This window comes from Crotalus tigris, unplaced genomic scaffold (assembly GCF_016545835.1).
Source record: "Crotalus tigris isolate CLP2741 ecotype Arizona unplaced genomic scaffold, ASM1654583v1 scf7180000018861.162076, whole genome shotgun sequence".
Taxonomy (NCBI): domain Eukaryota; kingdom Metazoa; phylum Chordata; class Lepidosauria; order Squamata; family Viperidae; genus Crotalus; species Crotalus tigris.
In genome coordinates this window covers 52,755-73,061 of record NW_024097241.1, presented here as the reverse complement: position 1 = coordinate 73,061, position 20,307 = coordinate 52,755, and the positions used below count along the sequence as shown (strand labels likewise).

The 20,307-nt window shown below is 34.6% G+C and overlaps 1 protein-coding gene across 3 annotated transcripts in view; it reads right to left on the bottom strand.

The window, feature by feature from the left end:
* Positions 1-16,588: 16,588 nt before the first annotated feature.
* The window catches only part of LOC120314176 (hepatocyte nuclear factor 4-gamma-like), a 28,352-nt gene continuing 24,633 nt past the window's right edge, over positions 16,589-20,307 (bottom strand). For all 3 annotated transcript variants that reach the window (XM_039356990.1, XM_039356989.1, XM_039356991.1), the window contains exon 10: positions 16,589-18,814. In XM_039356990.1, coding sequence (XP_039212924.1) covers positions 18,696-18,814 — 119 coding nt within the window. In that variant the 3' untranslated portion in view covers positions 16,589-18,695. The remainder of the gene's footprint in view (positions 18,815-20,307) is intronic.

Below are 20,307 nucleotides of genomic sequence, written 5' to 3'. Positions count from 1 at the left end.
GGAGCAGTACACTAAATCAGAAGTGTCGATTGAGAATCAGGTAACTCCAAAATACCATAGTGTCCTCTTAGATTTATTTCTGGGACATATATTTGTATCTATTTATGGAATGTTTTGTATTTGCTGAGAGACATCTGTAAAGATGTATTTTTCTATGATTCTCCAAATAAATGTGAATGAAGAAAATGGTAAAAAGCGCTTTTGAATTCAAAGCTTTCCATTTTTATTCATATCTGTCTTTGAATACAGTGGTCAGGAATGCTAATTAATCTTGATTTCCTGCTAATTAATACAATAGTAAAATAGAATAGTGAACCGTCTCATTATTACTTGTTAAAATGAAAAACAAAATATGAAGAATAATGCTAATCAGTAAGTCAACAGTCAAAATGCAATGCTTTTCTTTCGGCTAACATAGGCAGACTTTCTTCATGATTTATAAAAATGGAAAAGGGAAATCGAAGTAATCACCTTGTACCTGTGGTCATCATTACTATATCCATTTTATACCTGATATTGTTGATATTATTTTACCTATTTTATTCATTTACTTGGATCATTATTCCTCTCTTTTTGTCTTTTGGATACTGAATGAATTAGCAGATCATAGGAAATACATCAGTCTCTCCATTTTAATGTAGATCTTAAGCATGTCTGGAATTATTATTTAAATCCAGGCAGAAGGTTTACATTGAAAATCATATCGCTTGTTGGTGATGGCATGTATTCATATATGTGCGTGCACACACATGGATGCTTTCTTAAAGACACCATGGAATCACTGTGGGAGAGGAGGGAGGAGAAACATTATTCTCAACTGCCCAAATGGCAGATTTAGAAGCAAATTTAAAACTCTGGTTAACAAGATATTCAATGAAGGCTGCTCAGCCTTTATAAAATACAAATTAACAGGAGTGTATCTGAATTGTTAAAATGAACATTGCCTTTCAAATTGGTTCATGACCATTTCGAGTTATTATCATAAATAGAAGAAACCTATTGTTGCAGCTCCACCTAGTGGGTATCCGCCTTGATAGCAACAGAAAGGAAAACACTGAACTGCAAGGTAATGAGCTGATATCTATGAAGCAGGAGCCAACATTATTTAGGCAGTGAGGGGGAAAAAAATAACACAGCAATAAAAAACTTATTCATAGTTGCTAAAGGAAATGTCCATTCATATTCAATGTGCTAGTTTCATTTTCCATATTCTTATTACCCTAAAAATTGACTTGCCTTTTAGATTCTGGTACTTTAACAATGGATTTAATGAGTGGTGGGGTGATATTTAAATCAGTAGTTCTTCCAGATTTTTCAAAATGGACTATAAGCAACATTAAGATTATGTGCATTTCAATAATGAAGTAATTTTTGCTGAGTTCAGAAGAGACATTCAACTCTTAGCTCCCTTTTTCTCTGCAGCAACCAAGTACTTCTCTAATCACTATTATCAAAAAATGGTTGTCCTCAGCATCCTGTGATATGACAAAAAAAAAAAACATACTTGTACCCAGAAGTCATCTTTGAATGCCTTGCTTCAAGTGTCAGAATAACAGAGTTGGAAGGGAACTTGGAGGTTTTCTAGTCCAATCCCTTGTTCAAGCATGAAACCTCATAACATTTCAGACAAATGGCTGTCCAATCTCTTCTTAAAATCCTCCAGTACTGGAACACCCACAAGTTCTGGAATCAAGCCATTCCACTGATTAATTGTTGTAACTGTCAAGAAATTTCTCCTTAGTTCTAGCCTGGTTGATTATTTTCTATCCATTGCGTCTTGTCCTGCCGTCAGCTGCTTTGGAAAATAGTTGACCTCTTCTTATTGGCAGCCCCTTAGATATTGGAACACTGCTAACATGTCAACCCTATGCCTTCTTTTCATTAAACTAGACATACCCAGTTCCCATAACCGTTTATCAAATATTTTAGCTTCCAGCCCTCTAATAATCTTTGTTTTTCTTTTTTGCAGTCTTTCCAGAGTCTCAACATCTTTTTTATAATATTGTGATCAAAACTAGATGCAGTATTCTAAGTGTGGTCTTACTAAGGCTTTATAAAGCATTACAAGTACTTCACATGATCTTGATTCAATGCCTATGTTAATGCAGCCTAGGACTGCATTTGATTGCTGACTGAAGTGTGGATATCTTGGGATGGATTCTTTTTAATAGAAACGTCCTTTTTCCACCCAGAAGTGGAAGTGTTCCACAATACTCCCTTACTGTTTTTGATACTAGAGTATTTTATTCTCCCATTATTATTTTCATCAATTGCTTTAATTGTAAACCAGTGTGTTAAATTTATTTTTTATTACATATACATTTAAAACATAGAGCTGTTTTAAATAAATAAGAGTATGCACAATAAAATTAGTATACTCTGAAAACAAACAAATACGTAAACGAATTCCATTCCCAAATCGTGGGGGAGGGGGAAATGAAAAACCTACTCTGATATCTTTATTATTATTATTTTGTCCTATTCGCTATGGCTTTAAGGTGTCAGGACACAGCTATCAAAAGTTAACTCATTTGCATTCTAGTATGATTAACCAGCCAGTTTGGTTCAGTGGTTAAGGCACCAGGCTAGAAAGTGGGAGACTCTGAGTTCAACTCTCATCTTCGCCATGAAGGCCAGTTGGGTGATTTTGAGCCAGCCACTCTGTCAGCTCACCTCACAGGCTTTTTGCCGAAGGAAGAAGGTGTGTTGAATATGTTCACCACCTTGAATAATTTACAGATACTGTTTGTATAAATAAAGTTTCATATTTAACTATAGATAAGGAAGTGATCAAAATTTAAATTACAGGTGGTCGTCAAGTTGCCATTACTCATTCAGCAACCATTCAAAAGTACGACACCATTGAAGAGTGGGACTTAGGACAAGTCTGTGAAGTTGCAGTTGTTTCAGAGTCCATGTGGTCAGGTGACTGGGTGCTCAAGTGCCCAGCTCAGGATTGTAACATTGCAGTGAGCCACAGATATGTGATTACCATTTGCAACCTTCCCTGTCAGTTTGCTATAAGAAAAATCCATAAGGAAACCAACGGAAAAGATTGCAGGAATCTCAAATTCCAAAGCAACCAGGTAGCATAGCAGAACCTGCCACAATGCCTGTTCTCTTTGATAAGTAAAAATAACTCTCAACTTGAATTTTAATAACATTTCCAATGCTCCATTATTAGACTATCAGCATAGTTATTTGAGGGAAATTCTTCTGCCTTAAAACTACTACCTGTCACAACACAGACTAAATATTGAGGTCCCAGCTCCTTTTCTGACATCCTAGGTTCCATATTGTTCATTATCGAAGAAGTAGGATCAGAGATAAATTGCAGTGCCAAATACGACTTCGTTACATCATCCTTGCATACCAACCCATCCCATTTTTAAAGCACTCTCAGTGCGTATTTTTCTCCATTCTATCCCCAAAATTTTCCTTGCTCAAGAGATACAAAGTGTGGCCTTACCTCTGTTTGGAATAAAAGATAGGAGACATATGTAAACAGATGATAGAGAGAGAGAGAGACAAGGAACATGATTCTTTGACAAAACTAGAATCTTGCATTTTCTTCAATCTATGATGCGTTTCTGTTCCTTGTCATCCAGTGCCATGCAAATATCACAGGTCTTTCCATGAAAGCAAGTTTTTTTCCACAGTGCAAGCCTTTGCCTATATCTGATAGGTAATACATTATAATATGGCTCATTTACATTATACCACCGGTTGTGGTTTAACTTTATGAATGATAGGGCTTTTCAACCAGTGGTGCATGTACCACCGGTGATACTTTGGCACCTGGCAGATGGTATGTGACCATCCTAGAGAAATGGTAGTGGGGGGGGGGTGGAGAGGAATGAGCTGAAGTGGTTGCAGCACTGCACAAGCCTGAGGGAGAGAGAGTTGGTGCTGCAGGCTGTTGGGGCTTGGCAGAAGCTCCAGGATCAACACTGGGCTCCAACTGATCAGCGCTTTTGGAAGCTGGAGGTGCTCTGAAGAGAAAAGGAGGATATAAAAGAAGGATATAAAAGAGGATATGAAAAGAGGTTTTGGTGGGAAAAGACCAGCGAGGGTCTGCCCCTGCCCCACGCCCTGGGCATTTGAAGAGGAGGTGGTAAGCACCCAGCATCCCTGCTGATCATCCCTGCTGACCACTGAGAAAGAAAAAAGGCAAGAGAAGTGCTTTCCTCCAGTGCTCACGTGCTCGCAGCCTTCTTTGTGCACCTCCAGGGGGGTGGGGCAGAGATGGTGGGAGGGCCTTGCTGGATCCAGGGCTGACCTGTGGATCTAAGACTGAGTGCGTTCCAGCTTTGATGGCCCCCACCAGTAAACCAGCACCACACCCACTCGCTGACCTAGCCTCACAGTGACCAGGCTTCCCTTTCACTGGGACCGCCCCTGCCTGCATGGGATAGTGACGGCCAGCAGCAGCATGGCCACTGGCAAGCACTGGCAATCTTTCCCTTTCTGTCATCTCTTCCTGTGTGCAGAGGAAGGAAAGAGATGAGAATGAGAAGAAGGAAGGAAGGAAGGAAGGAAGGAAGGAAGGAAGGAAGGAAGGAAGGAAGGAAGGAAGATACATTTTAATGAGAGGGAGGACGGGTCTGAGGGAAGTCCTGCCTTAGCACTTGGCCATGACCAGCCCTGCTCCCCTTTTGCCATCCCCCTTTCCCCTCCTCCTGACTCTCCTGATGGTCTCTTATCCTATAGCTGAGAATGCTTTGGTTACAAAGCCAGGTCTCCTCTCATGGAGAGGGAGTGAGCCTCCCTCTGACCCACACATTTTGTCCTCCCATGCACACCATGAGCAACTTGGCTAAGGAGAGTGAGCCAAGCAGCAGCAGCCTCGAGGAGAAGGTAAGTGCAGCCCCCTTGGGGAAGGCTGGACTGAACTGGATGCTTGCACCACCAGGGTTCCTCTGTGTGGCCTGAGAGCAAAGGAACTGCCACTGAAGAAATTACAACTGGTATTTTTTCCTTTTTTTATGGTTTGTAACATTTTATTCAATTAAGGAATAAAATACAAAAATATAAAAACAAATAGCAGGACACCGCGGGGAGAAAAAAGGGGAGGAAAGTGAGGGGGAGAAGGGGAAAAGAAAAGGCATTGACTTCCAACTTCCTCTGTTGCAGTAGAATGAAGCCTTAACATCAAACCTCAGCTTTTGATTTTTCCATAATAGTATAAACTAGCCATTTCTATAACAACAAATACTCTAACCAATAATACCCAAAATCCTGCCCCTTTTTTTCCAGTCAAGTTTTTGACACCTTGCTGAGCACTGGTGGTACTCAAATATTGTCATGTCCTAAAAGTGGTACAATCTATGAAAAGGTTGAAAAGGCTATGTGTATTAGTCAACAAAGCATGTTTATAAAATCAAAATTTGGTATTTTGTGTAAACTAAATCATAGGCAAGAATTAAGATGACTAGGTTTCAATTTGCCAGCAGAATTAACATTCAAATTAGCTAACAGTAATATATAATACAACATAATGTTTTCTTGTTGTGTTTTGAATAGCTTGTCCATATGCTCTGAATATGAAGGATACTCTTGATCACACAGCATGGGGTTCTCTTTTCCACGACTTATGTTCTGGACCAGATGCATCATCTGGAAGCCATGCCCACCCCATTGCCGGCAATGGCAAAACCGTCCTGATACGTTGTGTGACGTCATGTGACATCGCAAGCTTGACATGTCTGATATAGAGTGTTGTGCTCAGTTGGCAGGTCATTCCCTTTATCAGTATAACAGATGGGATTCAGGAGATGATTACTACACTTTATTTTTTTAAAAATGTTTGACCTAAAGTATACTATTGTTGAGGTTTAACTTTTATTTATTAGGCTAACATAAAATATTAAAAATATTTAGAAATTAAGTTTCATTAGTATAAATCAACCTACAAAATGAGTGCTTTTCACTCTGTATTCTATGAACAGCTAGAAAAAGCATACCTATTTTAAAGAGAGAGAAAAGTAAAAAAAAAAAAAAATCAAACTCCTGGTCAAATTTAATTCCTAGTGACTACAAGGACAGAACCATCAGCTTTCTTGGCAATAGTGAAGAAATAACTAGGCCTGATTAGCTTAGCTTCCAGACCAACAATATAACTAATTAGTTTTTGCTAATATGTTACATCGTATGAATTGTGTTCTTCTTGCATACTTGAAAATATTGACACAAAATGTTACAAAGCATAAAACCATGCCATGCAATTAGGATGGTGAGCCTAAAGTCAAAGGGAAAGAAATATGAACAGCAAATAACTACTAAGCTTTGACGATTCAAGGGTTAAAGGATTGGGATGGAGGCTAAGACTTGTAAAATCTACCTAAACAGCACATGTATATAAAATTATAATTCGTGCTCTGTCAAGACTCATTCTCATTGGCCCTAGGAAGATTGCATAGGATAATTTTTGTTGTTGCAGAATGAATGATTGCATGTGTTATTACAGGGAAACAGCAGTTTAATGTATATTTCTTTGAAAAATTCATTTCACTATTGCAAAATGTAATCTCAAAACTGATGACAAATTGACAAGATTTGGCAGTTGTCTGCTAAATGTGATAGGGGCAAGGGGTACCTCAATGGCCAGAAAGAAAACATAGGAGACTCTACCCAATCTATTGGACTCATGCTACCCAGTTGTGCCCTGGGCATTTCAACCAATTCAATTCATATCATCACTAGCCTTTTTTCTTTGAATTAGCTTGGAGAATAGACTCCATACTTGTCCCATTAATTTTACCTAACCAACTCAGTCAAATAATATTTTCAGATAGTAGCAGATAACTTCCACTGCAGGGATGATGTCAAAAAGTCAAGATGTGAAGTACAATGGTGCAATAGAAGATCTGCCTGTTTTTTATATATGTCATACTATTGCAGCCCCCATTATAACATTTTTTTAAATCATATCCTATAGGCAACCTTGTATGACCTAAAGGAAAAATAGGCTGACAGTAGGAAAATGCAACCTGAATAAGAGAAAGAAGATTATCACTTCTATTACATTGTTTTTATACATAATGTAATTCCTCAGTATGATTTTGTTAAACTATACTTCTACGCTAAGATATTAAAATGCAGAATATTAAACTTGAATTAGGGATACTCAAATCTTTCTTCATGTTTATCAATTAACTATCACAGCCTAGCTTTCTTTGTAGAAATATTACAAAGATAAAATTTGCAAGAATGCATAAGGGAAGGTCATGATACAAATATCCTAAACAAATAATATACTGTCTAAATAAATCCCTTTATATTTTTGTTGGAAAGGTTTAATCAGGTCCTTAACAATCTGCTGGAATTTAAAGTACCTTAAAAATGCTTATTACAGAACTGGGCTGTGCCATAATATTAAAGCCATTAAAGTATAAAGAAAAAAAAGTTATACAATATATGCCCTTGTCTAATAGATTTCAACTGCTATTGAGATAAAGCAATAAATTATTCTACATTTGCTCACATACAGTTCATCTGTCAAAAATATTTCTAGAAATCAGCCAATCCATAGTTTTCAGTTTGAAAACTGCTATTTTTCCATTACCTGTCTTATTTTTCCTGAAAGAAGAAAAAAAATCCCAAATATAAATAGTGCATTTGCTGTTGTCTTTTTACTAAAGCTTTTAAATTTAAGAAATAATAGATGCCTGTCTAGACAACCCTAAAATTGTTTTAGTTACTGATGTATGGATGACTGATAAATGTCATCTTTTTCTGCCTGCAGTGCATTTTGCATCCAGTCTACTGACATTCATATATAGCTGACCTGATTCTGCATTTTTTTTGTTTGCATGAAGCATTTAGAATTTTACTATGATGAAATTTCAAGATACAATGTGCAAAAAGAAATGCTTTATGTCTACTTTGCTTTTCTTTTTTTCTCTTTCTTCTTTTGTTGTTTCTTTGACTATTTCATGAAAAGACTCCATTAATGAAAAAGGTTGCATAACATTCCAGGTGGAATAGCAATTACTTCCTCAGATTTATGTGGCCTAGCTAAAAGGAAATGGGAAAGCATGGAATTAATGAACTACTTTCATTGAAACAGGTTTGCTTTTGAATGCAATCCAAATGTGCTTATTGTTTGCTACTTAGCACTATGAAATCTATTATAAAAAGCTGTAAAAGAAGTCATATTTCTATCATGAGTTAGAGAATAGAGTTCAAAAACAAGTTTATGACTGAGATTCTGAATTCATAGCTAGATTTGGAGCTCTTGTTGCCAGCATGTCTGACTCTGCAAACATATGGAGACTATTTCTTATTCTACACTCTGCAAAAGCTACTCCCATTTGAGATATAGATTTACCAATCAAGAGTAGCAAAAAGGCCATCATTATAATGAGATCATATCAACACCAAAAAAGAAACAATATAGTTTGAGACTTGAAAGAAAAAGACCATCTATTCTGGATCAAGTTAAAACACTATTTCTATACTGATAATTATTAAAATAATTTCTAAATGACATAAAAACCCTAAGACAAATCAATAAAGCAACTATATGTTAATCTGAATTGGAATGTAATAAAAATATATAGTTATATAAACAGTGCATTTACCTCAACATAGACTATGAGTATGCATGAATGCTGCATATATCTCTACGTTCTTAGGTTGCAGATAATATGTTGGTTTGAATATGGAAGAGATATTTTGGTAGTATCAGCATCTGAACTTATAGGAAAAAATGGACATCAAAGAAAGGAAAACAAAAAGAAACAAAAGTGAAAGTATCAGAATTGAAGAGAAAGTGCAAGTATCATGCAGATAATCTTCAACTGTGATCCCAATTGAGTACAAAATTTCTGTTGCTAAGTGAGACATTTGTGAATCAAGTTTTACCCCATTTTATGACATTTCTGGCCACAATTGTTAAGTGAATGACTGCAGTTGTGAAGTTAGTAACACGGTTGTTAAGTGAACTTGGCTTCCCTATTAACTTTGCTTATCAGAAGATCACAAAAGGTGATCACATGACCCTGGAACACTGCAACCATCATAAATATAAGTCAGTTGCCAAGTGTCTGAATTTTGATCACATGATCACCGGATGCTACAATTGTCAAAAATGTGAGAAATGGTCATAAGTCACTGTTTTCAGTGCTGATGTAACTTTTAAATGGAACTAAATGAACTGTTGTAAGTCAAAGACTACTTGTATTAAAATGTTAAAAAAATAGATTAATTGCTAACATAGACACTGAAAGTGGATGAAAGGAAACAAAATGTTGAAAATTATTGGAATAAAAAAACTGTTGCAAAGTATGGTAGAAGTATGTGTAATAATGTTAACAGAAAGTAAGAAAAAGGATACTTGGTAGTATGATGAAGTGAAAGGACCCATGGATGCAACAGTAATGATATGAAAACTGATTGCTGCCAAAAATGAGGAGGCATAATATGTATATAGAGAAAAATATAATTCAAACAGTCAAAGTCAAAAGAGCAAGAAATGGTTAATATAAAAAGAGGAAAAGAAAATGCAGAACAAATTTGATGGAATTTTTTTTTAAAAAAAGTTATTGAAATAGATAAAGAGAACTAAGAGCCTCAAGCTAATTGAATAAAATTAAAAATGAAAGTGATGAAATTTTGAGGGGGCAAAAACAAATTGAGGAAATGGTGGAAAGAAGGATTTTTATGAGAGTTATATGGGAATAAGAGTAATATGTATGCTAAGAAATGAAATTGAAAATAATGTTATGAATGTTAATGTTCAAAAATTGTTAAAAGAAAATCATAAATGCCATGAAAATTTTTAAAGCTGCCAGTAATAGGTAGTGTAACTAGAGAAATTTTAAAATATAAAATGGCTTGCATATGGTATAGCTATGAAAATTGTTTAACATGTGTGAAGGCCACATCTGTTCTGATGACTGAATGAAGATTGTTTATTATATGTCTGTAATATAATGTAACAGATAATAATATGTGAATAACCTTTAATCATAAGCTGATAAGAGTTTTATATGATAGAAATAAAACATGTGAGAATAGTAAAATGTTCAACATTGAGCAGAGAATAAAACAAAGATTATGATGTACTGAAATTGTGAATAAATCTGTAAAGAATGCTTATGTTGATTTTACAGGTGTGATGGTTCAGGACATTAATCTAGGAAACATGTAAATGAAACTATATTTTCTAAGAACTGACATGATTTGCAATGATTGTATAATGCACTATGAATATGGACCAAAAATTAATATATCAAAGACCAAGGTAGGTGTACCTGGCAGTGAATATGGAGTGAATGACCACAAGTTACATAGAATTAGCCAAAAACAATAGAATAGGTAGATAAATTAGTACCTTGTTAAGAAATTTACTAAAAATAGAAAAATGGGGAAACTTTAAAATGTGCAAATATTTGTAGAAAAATTGCAGGTAACATATGTTATGTTATGTTATGTTATGTTATGTTATGTTATGTTATGTTATGAGGAAATTTCAGCCCAATTTTGTGAGAGCTGGGTATATCAATCAATTGATAGAATAGAAAGGAATGTCAAGGAAAAATGGCTAAATATGAGTAATGTTTCTGTCAATTTTGTTATATAGAAGAGCTGGGTACGCCTGAGGAATGTAGACACTGAATACAGTCAGAGTGGAATATTTAAGTCTGTGTCCTCAAACCATAAAGGAGAGAGCAAAAATACTGTTTGAATGTGAATGGGGCAAAAAAGTGAGTGATTATGATGCAGATGATTTAGTCATATAGAGAGAATGAATATACAGAGCAGTGTATTGTTCTGATGGAAGTAAAGTATTTCCTTTGCTTTCTTTAGTTCTTTTGTTTTTATTTTTTTTCTCTTTGGCTAACTAATTTTCATTCCTTTCTGCACCCTGTATAATGTTGCCAACTATGAAATGGAAGAACATGATGACTATGTAGTGTATATACTGCATGAACAACAGACAGTAAATTACACTTCTCTTAATGTTCTCTTGAGTTGATTTTTTTCCCCTAATGCATATCCACAATGCAACTTTTTCATTTGGTATCTGCAAAGCTAAAAAAAAAATAAACAAAGAATATAGGCTTCGCATTCGGCTAACTGTTTGAAAAGGAAAGGACAACACACATAAAATAGAGACTAATGGTGTTGTAGTCTTAAACTGTTGTAAAGTGATGGACAGGTATCAAGGGAGAAGGGAGTTCTGGACCATCCTTAAACTCACTGGATTCTTAAATTGGAATACTTTACAGATCACAAGATTTTAACATATACCAAAAATACAGAGTAAGAAAGCTATGAATAGGGTGTTAGTTAACAAGCTATGGAAGAATTCCAATTAAGCTGTTCTGGCACATAACACATAACAGATTTCTTAGGGATATTTTCTGATATAACTAATAAAAGCAGTATTAAATACACTGCACATTTACATTTTCTGAAGAGGCTTGAAAAAAAACTTGTTTTGAAAATAGAGACCTATACAATAAAATGGATTGAAAAAGTGAATTAAAATGAGGAAAAATGATAGTAGAAGATAAGGGTGATAAATATGATATATATCTTTAAGGATGAAGTTATTCCCTTGAGAAATCTACAAAAGCATTAAAGATAACTCTGCTGCTCCAATCTAGTGCATCAAAGCCTTTGAAATACAATATTATAAATACATTTTCATTCAGAATAAGAATGTTTACTAGAATGCAAAATATTCTGCTTAATGGATTTTTGAATTAAGCATCTTTCTTTAGGCTATAAAAAAGAAGATTGAATGGTATACATCTAAATAATTATATGTTAATATCAGATCTGAAGTTAAGTTCTGTTTTTTAATGCCATCTGGGATGTTTTTGAACAAAATTGTACAGACATGTATTTTTGTTGGATAATAGTGACCAATTGATAAAAGTGTCATGTGACTTTTTTCTATAGCAATAAAGATCAGCGATGGTACAAAATATAATATTTGTTGATTTGTGAGTAGACTGTTCCTCATACTTCAGTATATAATGATAGTCTGAAATTGTTTCAGTTTGTTTTTTTATTCTTGCCCTGTGCAGCCTCTTTGGGTGCAGAGAAAAGTCATTTTAGACAACATTTAGTAATAAAGGGTGATCCAAAAGCTTTTAAATAATATCTTTCTTGAAGTAAAAATCTTTACCAATGCACAAGAGGCCAGAATATTTAGCTCTGGAGAAACCACACTGATAATGTAGATTGAGGACTGTCCCTAGAAATAACACTCAATGAATATGTTAATTTTGTGTCCATGAGATGTACAGCAAAGAAGAAACAATGACTTCCCTTATGGACCATCATTCTTTTTTTCCTGATCACTCAAAGCACAATTTGAAAGTATGCAGTGGGAGCAGCACTTATTAGCTTCTCGGAAAGGCTTTTACTTTTAAAGAGATAAAAGAAAATAAAAAAGAACATGGTGCAAAACTCTCAGACTACCTTATATTATTAGTTAAATTTAAATTCATAATTGCTCTGAGATATATCACAGAGCATTTTAATACAAATTTAAAATGTTAGATTTATAACTCATGATTATTAATGGGTCAGTTTGCCCATCATCAAGGAGAATATAAAAACTGCTTTATTAATTTATCAGGAAGAAAAGATATCCAGATCTGTCCTTTTCAGGTACAAGAAATAAATTGAACCACAAAATGGGCAGGCAATAATTTTTTTAATAAAAATAATAATTGTGTGCAATCCCAGAACAATTGGAGCAACACTTGAACTTCATTGGCATTGACAAAATCACCATCAGTCAATTACAAAAGGCTTGGAACAACTTGCATCCTGAAATGATAATTTTAACACCATTAAAATTCCACATCTGCCTATCCAGGTCCTTGTGAATGGATCAATAGATGGATACAAATGCCAAATCCAGTCTAAACCTCTGGCTGACTGTACAACAAACCATAGTAAATTGTAAATAGATTTTACGTCTTTGGATGAGATCTTCAGTGGAAACTGGCCATGATCTCAGGGCTCAAAAGGAATCATTGCTCTCATTTGATTCCACCAGCTACCCCTCCCCAAATCTGTTTCTTGCTGATGTAACTGCAGGCTATTGATATAATTGAACCTATTTGGTTCTATAGTAAAAGCTTTCTCTCAATATCGCAATCCATTGGGCTAAGCCTACATAACAGCAAATCAAATATTTACTCTGAGTTTTTGTGAAGAGTTGCTGGGACATCATCACATATATTTCTAAGTTAATTTCATCTGCATTGTATTAGTACATGATCATCATTAACGGAGTAAAGGGTGCATTTGGGAAAGATAGATCTACCTTGCCATTTTAGCTATAATTTTTTTCTATGAAGGGGTTTAATTTAATGAACGTGTATTAGTAAAGGTAGCTTCCAAAAATATGATCGAATAAAATAATGTGTATTGGACCAGAATACAGTTACTGTCAATATATTGTGATTAGACTCATTTCACATTCTACACTCTCAAGCAGGTAATTTAATGAAGAAATTAAAAACAGACAATACTCAGGTATCTTATACTTATATATATATTAGTTCCAAAGTTTGTTCCTGGGTGTCAAACTCCTACCACAGAGTGCAATACAGAAAAAGTAACTCACAATGAGTCTCACTAAGGTTATTATAAAGACTGTAAAAGATTAATATGCTGAATTCTGGAAGCTTCATAAGCCAAAACATTTATTATGTGAATTCATTAATGTAGGGTTTCTAAAAAGGCCTAAACATATTTTCCCCCAGATAATCCTGAAATTTAATCCTGAAATATTTGATCCTGAAATATCTTTCCTTTTGTCATTAATGTTTTGGAGAGGTTTGTCTTTCTTTCTCAGCTCCAGGTTTAGCCCAAGATTGCTATTACACTGGGTCTCTTTCCACCACACTATCATTTCAGTAGTCGTGCGGCTATCCACTTGCTATGTATTTGTTACTGCCCTGGTGTATTCTCAGGGAGGGAGGTGAAAAAATTCACAATTGTAGGCACAGCCACTCAGTCAATAACTTGCCCATATAAACCATTGTTTATTGTAAACATTGTCATGTTTCTAGGTCCAAAGCTACTTTATTGAATATTTGCAGTAATGTATGCACACATACACTTGAAGTTCTATAGTTTAAATGAGAATTCTTGGTATAACATTACACTAGAGTATTTTGATTTCTAATTCCCACTGGTCAGGTGCTGTTTAAGGGTTGCAATTTGGGCATATAATGGTACAAAAAGGGTCAAACTCCTATGTTATGTGAATGCTACTCAGCCACATTTGTTTACTACTCTAAATTGCTATAGGATTCTTATTTTCCACATGTTTATCAGGAATAAAAATGAAACTCAAAGTATTTCATACAAATCCAGGGAAAATGTTAAATGGAGAAATAAGACTTGACTCCAACTCTGATAGAAATCTACATGTATCTATATGTATCTACATGTATCTACTTAGCCTAGATTAACTTTTCAATCTATGTCACTTTTCATATAGGAATAATTTTCAGCTGCTATATTTATGTATGTACTTACTTGATTTTTAAATTCCCAGAGATTTTGAATTTTGAATCTGTTTCTTTCTGGAATATGCAAATTTATTCTTCAAATTTAAAAACTGAAGTTGAAACTACTAACTATGAACAATTCTGAATTTAAGAATCACTCTGGTGATTAATATGATTCCTTCCTTCCTTCCTTCCTTCCTTCCTTCCTTCCTTCCTTCCTTCCTTCCTTCCTTCCTTCCTTCCTTCCTTCCTTCTACAATTATCTAGAGTTCTATATAGTCACTATTTTAATATTCTTTCTTATCTTGTTTCTATTCAGGTGCATAGACAAAATGTAATATAGGTAGATATCCATAGACAATGTGACTAAACTTTAAAGGTCAAATAAATAAAATCCCCTTCTCATTTTGATATACACTTTTGATAATAAAAAATATTGTCTGTTGGTATCAGTGTCTGAAATAAACTTTATAAGAAAGGAAGATTACCTAAATTATAACTTGAATAGTTTACTCTCAATGTTATGTCCTTCAACCATGTAGTACTAAAACTCCCACAGTATTAACAAGCATATTAAACTGAAGTTGGAGTTGAATTTTGTATACCTGGAGGGCACCAGGAAAGATTGACTTAGAATAATTTATAATATTTAAAATATTCAAAATGAAAAAAGCATACAGTAGTTGTTAGGATGTTCTTTCACTTTCCTTACTACAATTGTCTAAAGCCCTCCAGAAAATCCTTAGATATATTTTTTTCTGCAGTCTTCCAGCTAAAAATGGTTTACAAATCTAATAGCAAAACCAAAATATATCAATCAAAGATCCAAGTCCCAAAATAAGCCAGTAGCAGCAGTTACACTGAAGTATTAATAGATCATCATGTGACATAATTACTTTTCTGTTAAATAAACTAGTGTGCCAGCTATTATTTTAAATAAATTTAGACCAATTAAGTTCTTCCCATATATTTAAGATCAAAATTAAAGTCCCTCCATACAAATAGAAACCTTTTACTGATCCGCAAGGTGGACAGCAAATAAATAAACCCTAAAGAATGGGGGAAGTGTTTGCCAGATCCTATCCTACTCCCTCATGATACCATTACAGAACAAGCCACCTTGATTGATATTTCTCAATTAAGGATACCCACTTTCCATTGGAGAATGAAAACCACCACACACAGTGGTTCTTTAGAGCAGTGAGGCACTAATGTCATTCTTGCATCTCCAATGTTCTAACTCCTAATAGTAGCTTCTAATTGAAGTGACCGTATTTTCTTCTGTGTGATGTGTTGCACCTAAGCATATCTATGTTTCTCCCTATATTACATTACTGTATGCTTGGGAACAGAAGATACATTGGGTCGTGTAACTCAGATGCACTAATTAAGTCACAGATAATGTGACTAATTAAACTATAAATGTTTAGATATTCAAATGAGAGTTTGGAAGGTTTAGATGTATAATGGAGGGTTTGCTTAGAAAATAGAAACATGTCACCAACATCCCTGGAACAATGGTCTCTCTGAAAAAGAATGATTTTTTTTATTTATTTAAATTTATTTTTCCACGATCCACAGATAAATATCATCAAATTTCAACCTTTTTTAGGCCAGCTTCTCTCCCTACATAAAGTACAGTCCAGTTCTGTTGAGTTTTCAGAGAATTATCATGCTTATGAACAAAACCCTGAATCCCTTTACATAATCTCTCCCTCACATTCACATTGTGTTGAAAAGAATAAAATGTCCTTCTACTTTCTACCTGCGCTGCATTTCATGAACAGGACTTTTTATTTAGCACTAAATATTCCTAAATATTCTCTTTCCTAATTTCAGCTCATTTGGATTAGCTTGTCAATCACAAATTCTTCTCAAAGACCACTTCCTAGAAATTTCAGAGGTGGGGGTATAACGAACAGAGTAGAGCTTAGGAAAGAATCTAGTCTAATTAAAGCTCATCTGATTTCTTTAGAACCATTACATGGTTTTTCATCTGATTTCAATAAGTTTTAACTTTTTGCTTACAGCTATGACAGCCAACTGAAAAAAATCACTGTTTACATTATGCAAAGGAGAAAAAGTTACTTCAAGGCCCATTTAACATTCATATGTTTTCAATATATGTTTATTGAGCATTGATGAAAAACAGTCAGTCTAAAAACATTTGCGGTAACCATTTCATGGCTACTCAAGCCTATGTTCATACATTACATCATCGTTCAAACAACTTAACACAATGCTATTTGAAACAGTTATTGTGATTTTATACAATTAGGCATACAAAAATAATTCTACATTTAGAAAATAAATCATTTCTCAATAAATTACAATATACTCTTTAAAACAGGGTTTGTGTAAAATAGGTAATAATACAAAAGAGTTCTAAAATAACAAGTTTTTCATTTCTGAAACTTTTTGGCATCCTAGAAAATCATTGCATTTCAGATAGGTCAATATCTTTATAGTGGTCATTGACCAGGATGTCACACCATATAAAAGTGGGTCTGGGTGTGTTTGTGTGTGTGTGTGTGTGTAAAAAACAGTCAAAGACTCTGTCCTGAATAAGACCTGTAGCAATAGTAAAAGCATTTAGACGTATATACCACTTTGCAGTGTTTTACAGCCAACTTAGAGCCAGTAAGAATTGAACTGCCAAACTGCTGACAGCTGGCAGTCAGCAAAATTAGACTGCAATGCTGCATTCTAACCACTGCGCCACCATGGCTCTTTAGTATATCAGTAAGATGGCACCCAAAGGTGAGCTGCTAAAAGAATGCCCAAGGCAGCAGCAGAATGGGAGGAAGATCAAGCAGAGGAAGTGCCATGGTAAATCAAGACCCTGCATGGGATATATCATCAATAAGTATCTGAAGTGGCAGACATTGGGAAATCTTACTGGTGGCTGGGAAGGGCTGGAGTAAAATATAGCACTGGCAGTGATCTTAGAAGCATAAGAATAGTCACTATGTACCAGATCCCTACAAGCCATGTCTACCTCACTATATAGGACCCAAGGTGTAGACTGTGTAGAGAAAGAGACCTCAGAAACATTTCAACACATACTAGCAGGGTATAAGTGGCATGTAGGAAATGCATACAGTGAGCAGCACAACCAAGTAACTGGCATTGTGTACTGGAGTCTCTGCACAGTGTATGGACTAGACTCTTTTAAGTCCAGATGGGAGATTCCACAGAAGATTGTGGGAATATATAGCAGTGCCAAGTGCCACTAGCATCAAGAAGGAATATGAGAAGATAGAAAAGTACCAGGACCCAAAGGAGAGAGAGGATGTGGAAAGTAAAAGTCAAAATGGTCATGATGATGATAGGAGCACTCAGGGCTATGATTTTTTAAGATGGGTTCCAGCAGAGCTCTCTGTGTAGAAGAGTACAATGCTAGAAACAGCTAATATACTGTGCAGAATCCTGATACTTCCAAGCCTTTGGTAGAGGACTTAAAATTGAGGAAGATTCATATTACTCATTGGGTTCAGAATGGATTTAAAATGATTGGTATCTGATAAGTGTTGGCTGGGCATTGAAGCCAAATTTGATGAGTTCAGGTTAGGTCGTGGAATGAGACCACCAGAAGAACACAAGTCACACAGTTACAAAGGTTTGTTTCCCAACAGCTTGCAAGTCTCTGTACATTTGCTTAGGAATGAGTGCTCCATGGATCCATTGGTTAACAAGTACCAGCAGTCACAGCCTTTTCTGTAATAACAACCCATCCCTGAATTATTATGTTCAAGGTATCCATTAATGATACATACAGTCATCATGCCAATCCTTGTAGGAAACATTTTGGCAATTACCTCTGTTCTGCATTGAAGAAAATGGAATAACTGTTTAGATAAATTGTTAAAACTGTTTGCTTTGCTTTTTTCTATATTTTATCTAGTAATTCTATTGAAATTAGATTTGCATTCTGTTACAAAATTTTAACAGTTAAGATGACACATGATATAAAGAAACAATATATTAATGCTCTTCAGTGATTTTCAAAGACATTGCAAAGAAGGCACAGTTTCAAATATTAACATCCACAATATCTCAATTCAGGCATTGAGCAAAAATTATAAGAAAAACAAACATAAGCAAAGCTCTTTTTATTGTATCTGGATCAAAGTTCTCTGCCCTGAGTTTTCCAATGTCAAGATTGTTAATGCAGTGCTTATAATATAAAAGAACCGTTGATCAATATCACAATGTTTTTTGTTTTGGAAGAGATTGCTGTGAAATAACTGTAACTTGGTTTGGAGATATCTTGTATTCTGGGCCAGAGCCTTGTGGAGGTGAAGGTAGTGGAGTTTCAGGAGTTGCTGGAAAAAAATTTGAAAATAAATTATCAATAATCAAATCAAAGCTGTGCTAGTAGTGTGGAGTGGATGTGGGAGCAATAACCAGCATTGGCTGAACTGAATTATAAATAACCAAAAATTCTATTTGTTACCACTCACTCAATTTGGTATAGTAATGAAGAAGGGTCTAATAATTAAGTAATCTGACTGTGGGCTAATTCCACTAGGCCAGCTGCAATAATACTGTAAGAATCAAAAGTCCATCTAGTGCAAATCACTAAGCCTAAAGTTATCCTGCAAACTGGATGGTTTGCAAATGGCAATCACAACAGAGGCCCATAACTTAAAACAGGGATGAAAAGCAGGCAATTCTAGGACCAGTGGCAAATTCCTATGAAATAAATTTGTTCAGATTTCTTCTATGTGTAAGAGAGTGAGAATTTTAGAAACAGAGGGACAATGGGGAAGGACAGAAAGAGAAGGGTTATATCTGTCTATTTTTAACTCAGGTCCTATCATGCTTCAGCTTCTCATAATACTTGACGTAAAAAAATATACTCAGCCTAAAAAGATTGTCTATCCCTAACATTAAGTAATGCTCCAGTATCTTAGCTATGTTATGAGATAATCATAACTGCCCAATATTTCAGCATCAATTGCAACATTATGTTGATATGTGATGATAATGATCTTGATGATATGACCCAAATAATATCACTGTCTTACTCTTTCTTGATTCTACCGATACTAATGACCTAAGAGTAATAAAAGTATCACAGTAAAATGTATGCTGTTCCAAATAGGATTGTCTTTTGCAAAATTAGTAATGTCAAGACCAGTAATCTTAAAATTTCCAAATATATTGTGAATTCTATTGTATTCCATCAAAAGTTCCAATTTGGCATGGCAGCTGATGGTTGTTTTTCATCTAATTATAAACTATCAACAATTACTGTGAACCACATTTTCTTTTTATAGCCTTATTGTCTGAAATATTATGTTCATATCAATTTGATAATCAAAATACAACAATATTTTGAATTTCAAATCCCACAGAATGAAAATGATCACCTGATGAATCCCAAAACTGTATGTAAAAACATTAATCTTTTATAAAACTGGGGGGGAAAACCCAAATCCCATTTAATTTGGACAATAAAACAATAGGAATGCAATAATTTAAATCACAGTTTGTAGACTAAATTGCTACCATATTGTTATTGTTGAAAGCAATTACTAAGTGAGTAAGAATTATCTGTTCACAGCAAAAGAATGAACTTGGAGGGTGGCTGGGGATGAAAAAAAATTCATTTTGGCAGAAATGGAGATCTGTTTCTGTATAATTTCTGGACCAACTGGCATTGAAGAAAAAAATATTTCTTCCTTCTATATGACAGGAGTATGTGTGGAATTATGGAATGAAAATTCCTTGAGATTATTGTCAAAAGTAAGAGCAATTAATTAATTAATTAATTAATCATAATTTTTTAATTAAACAATATTTAATTATTTAG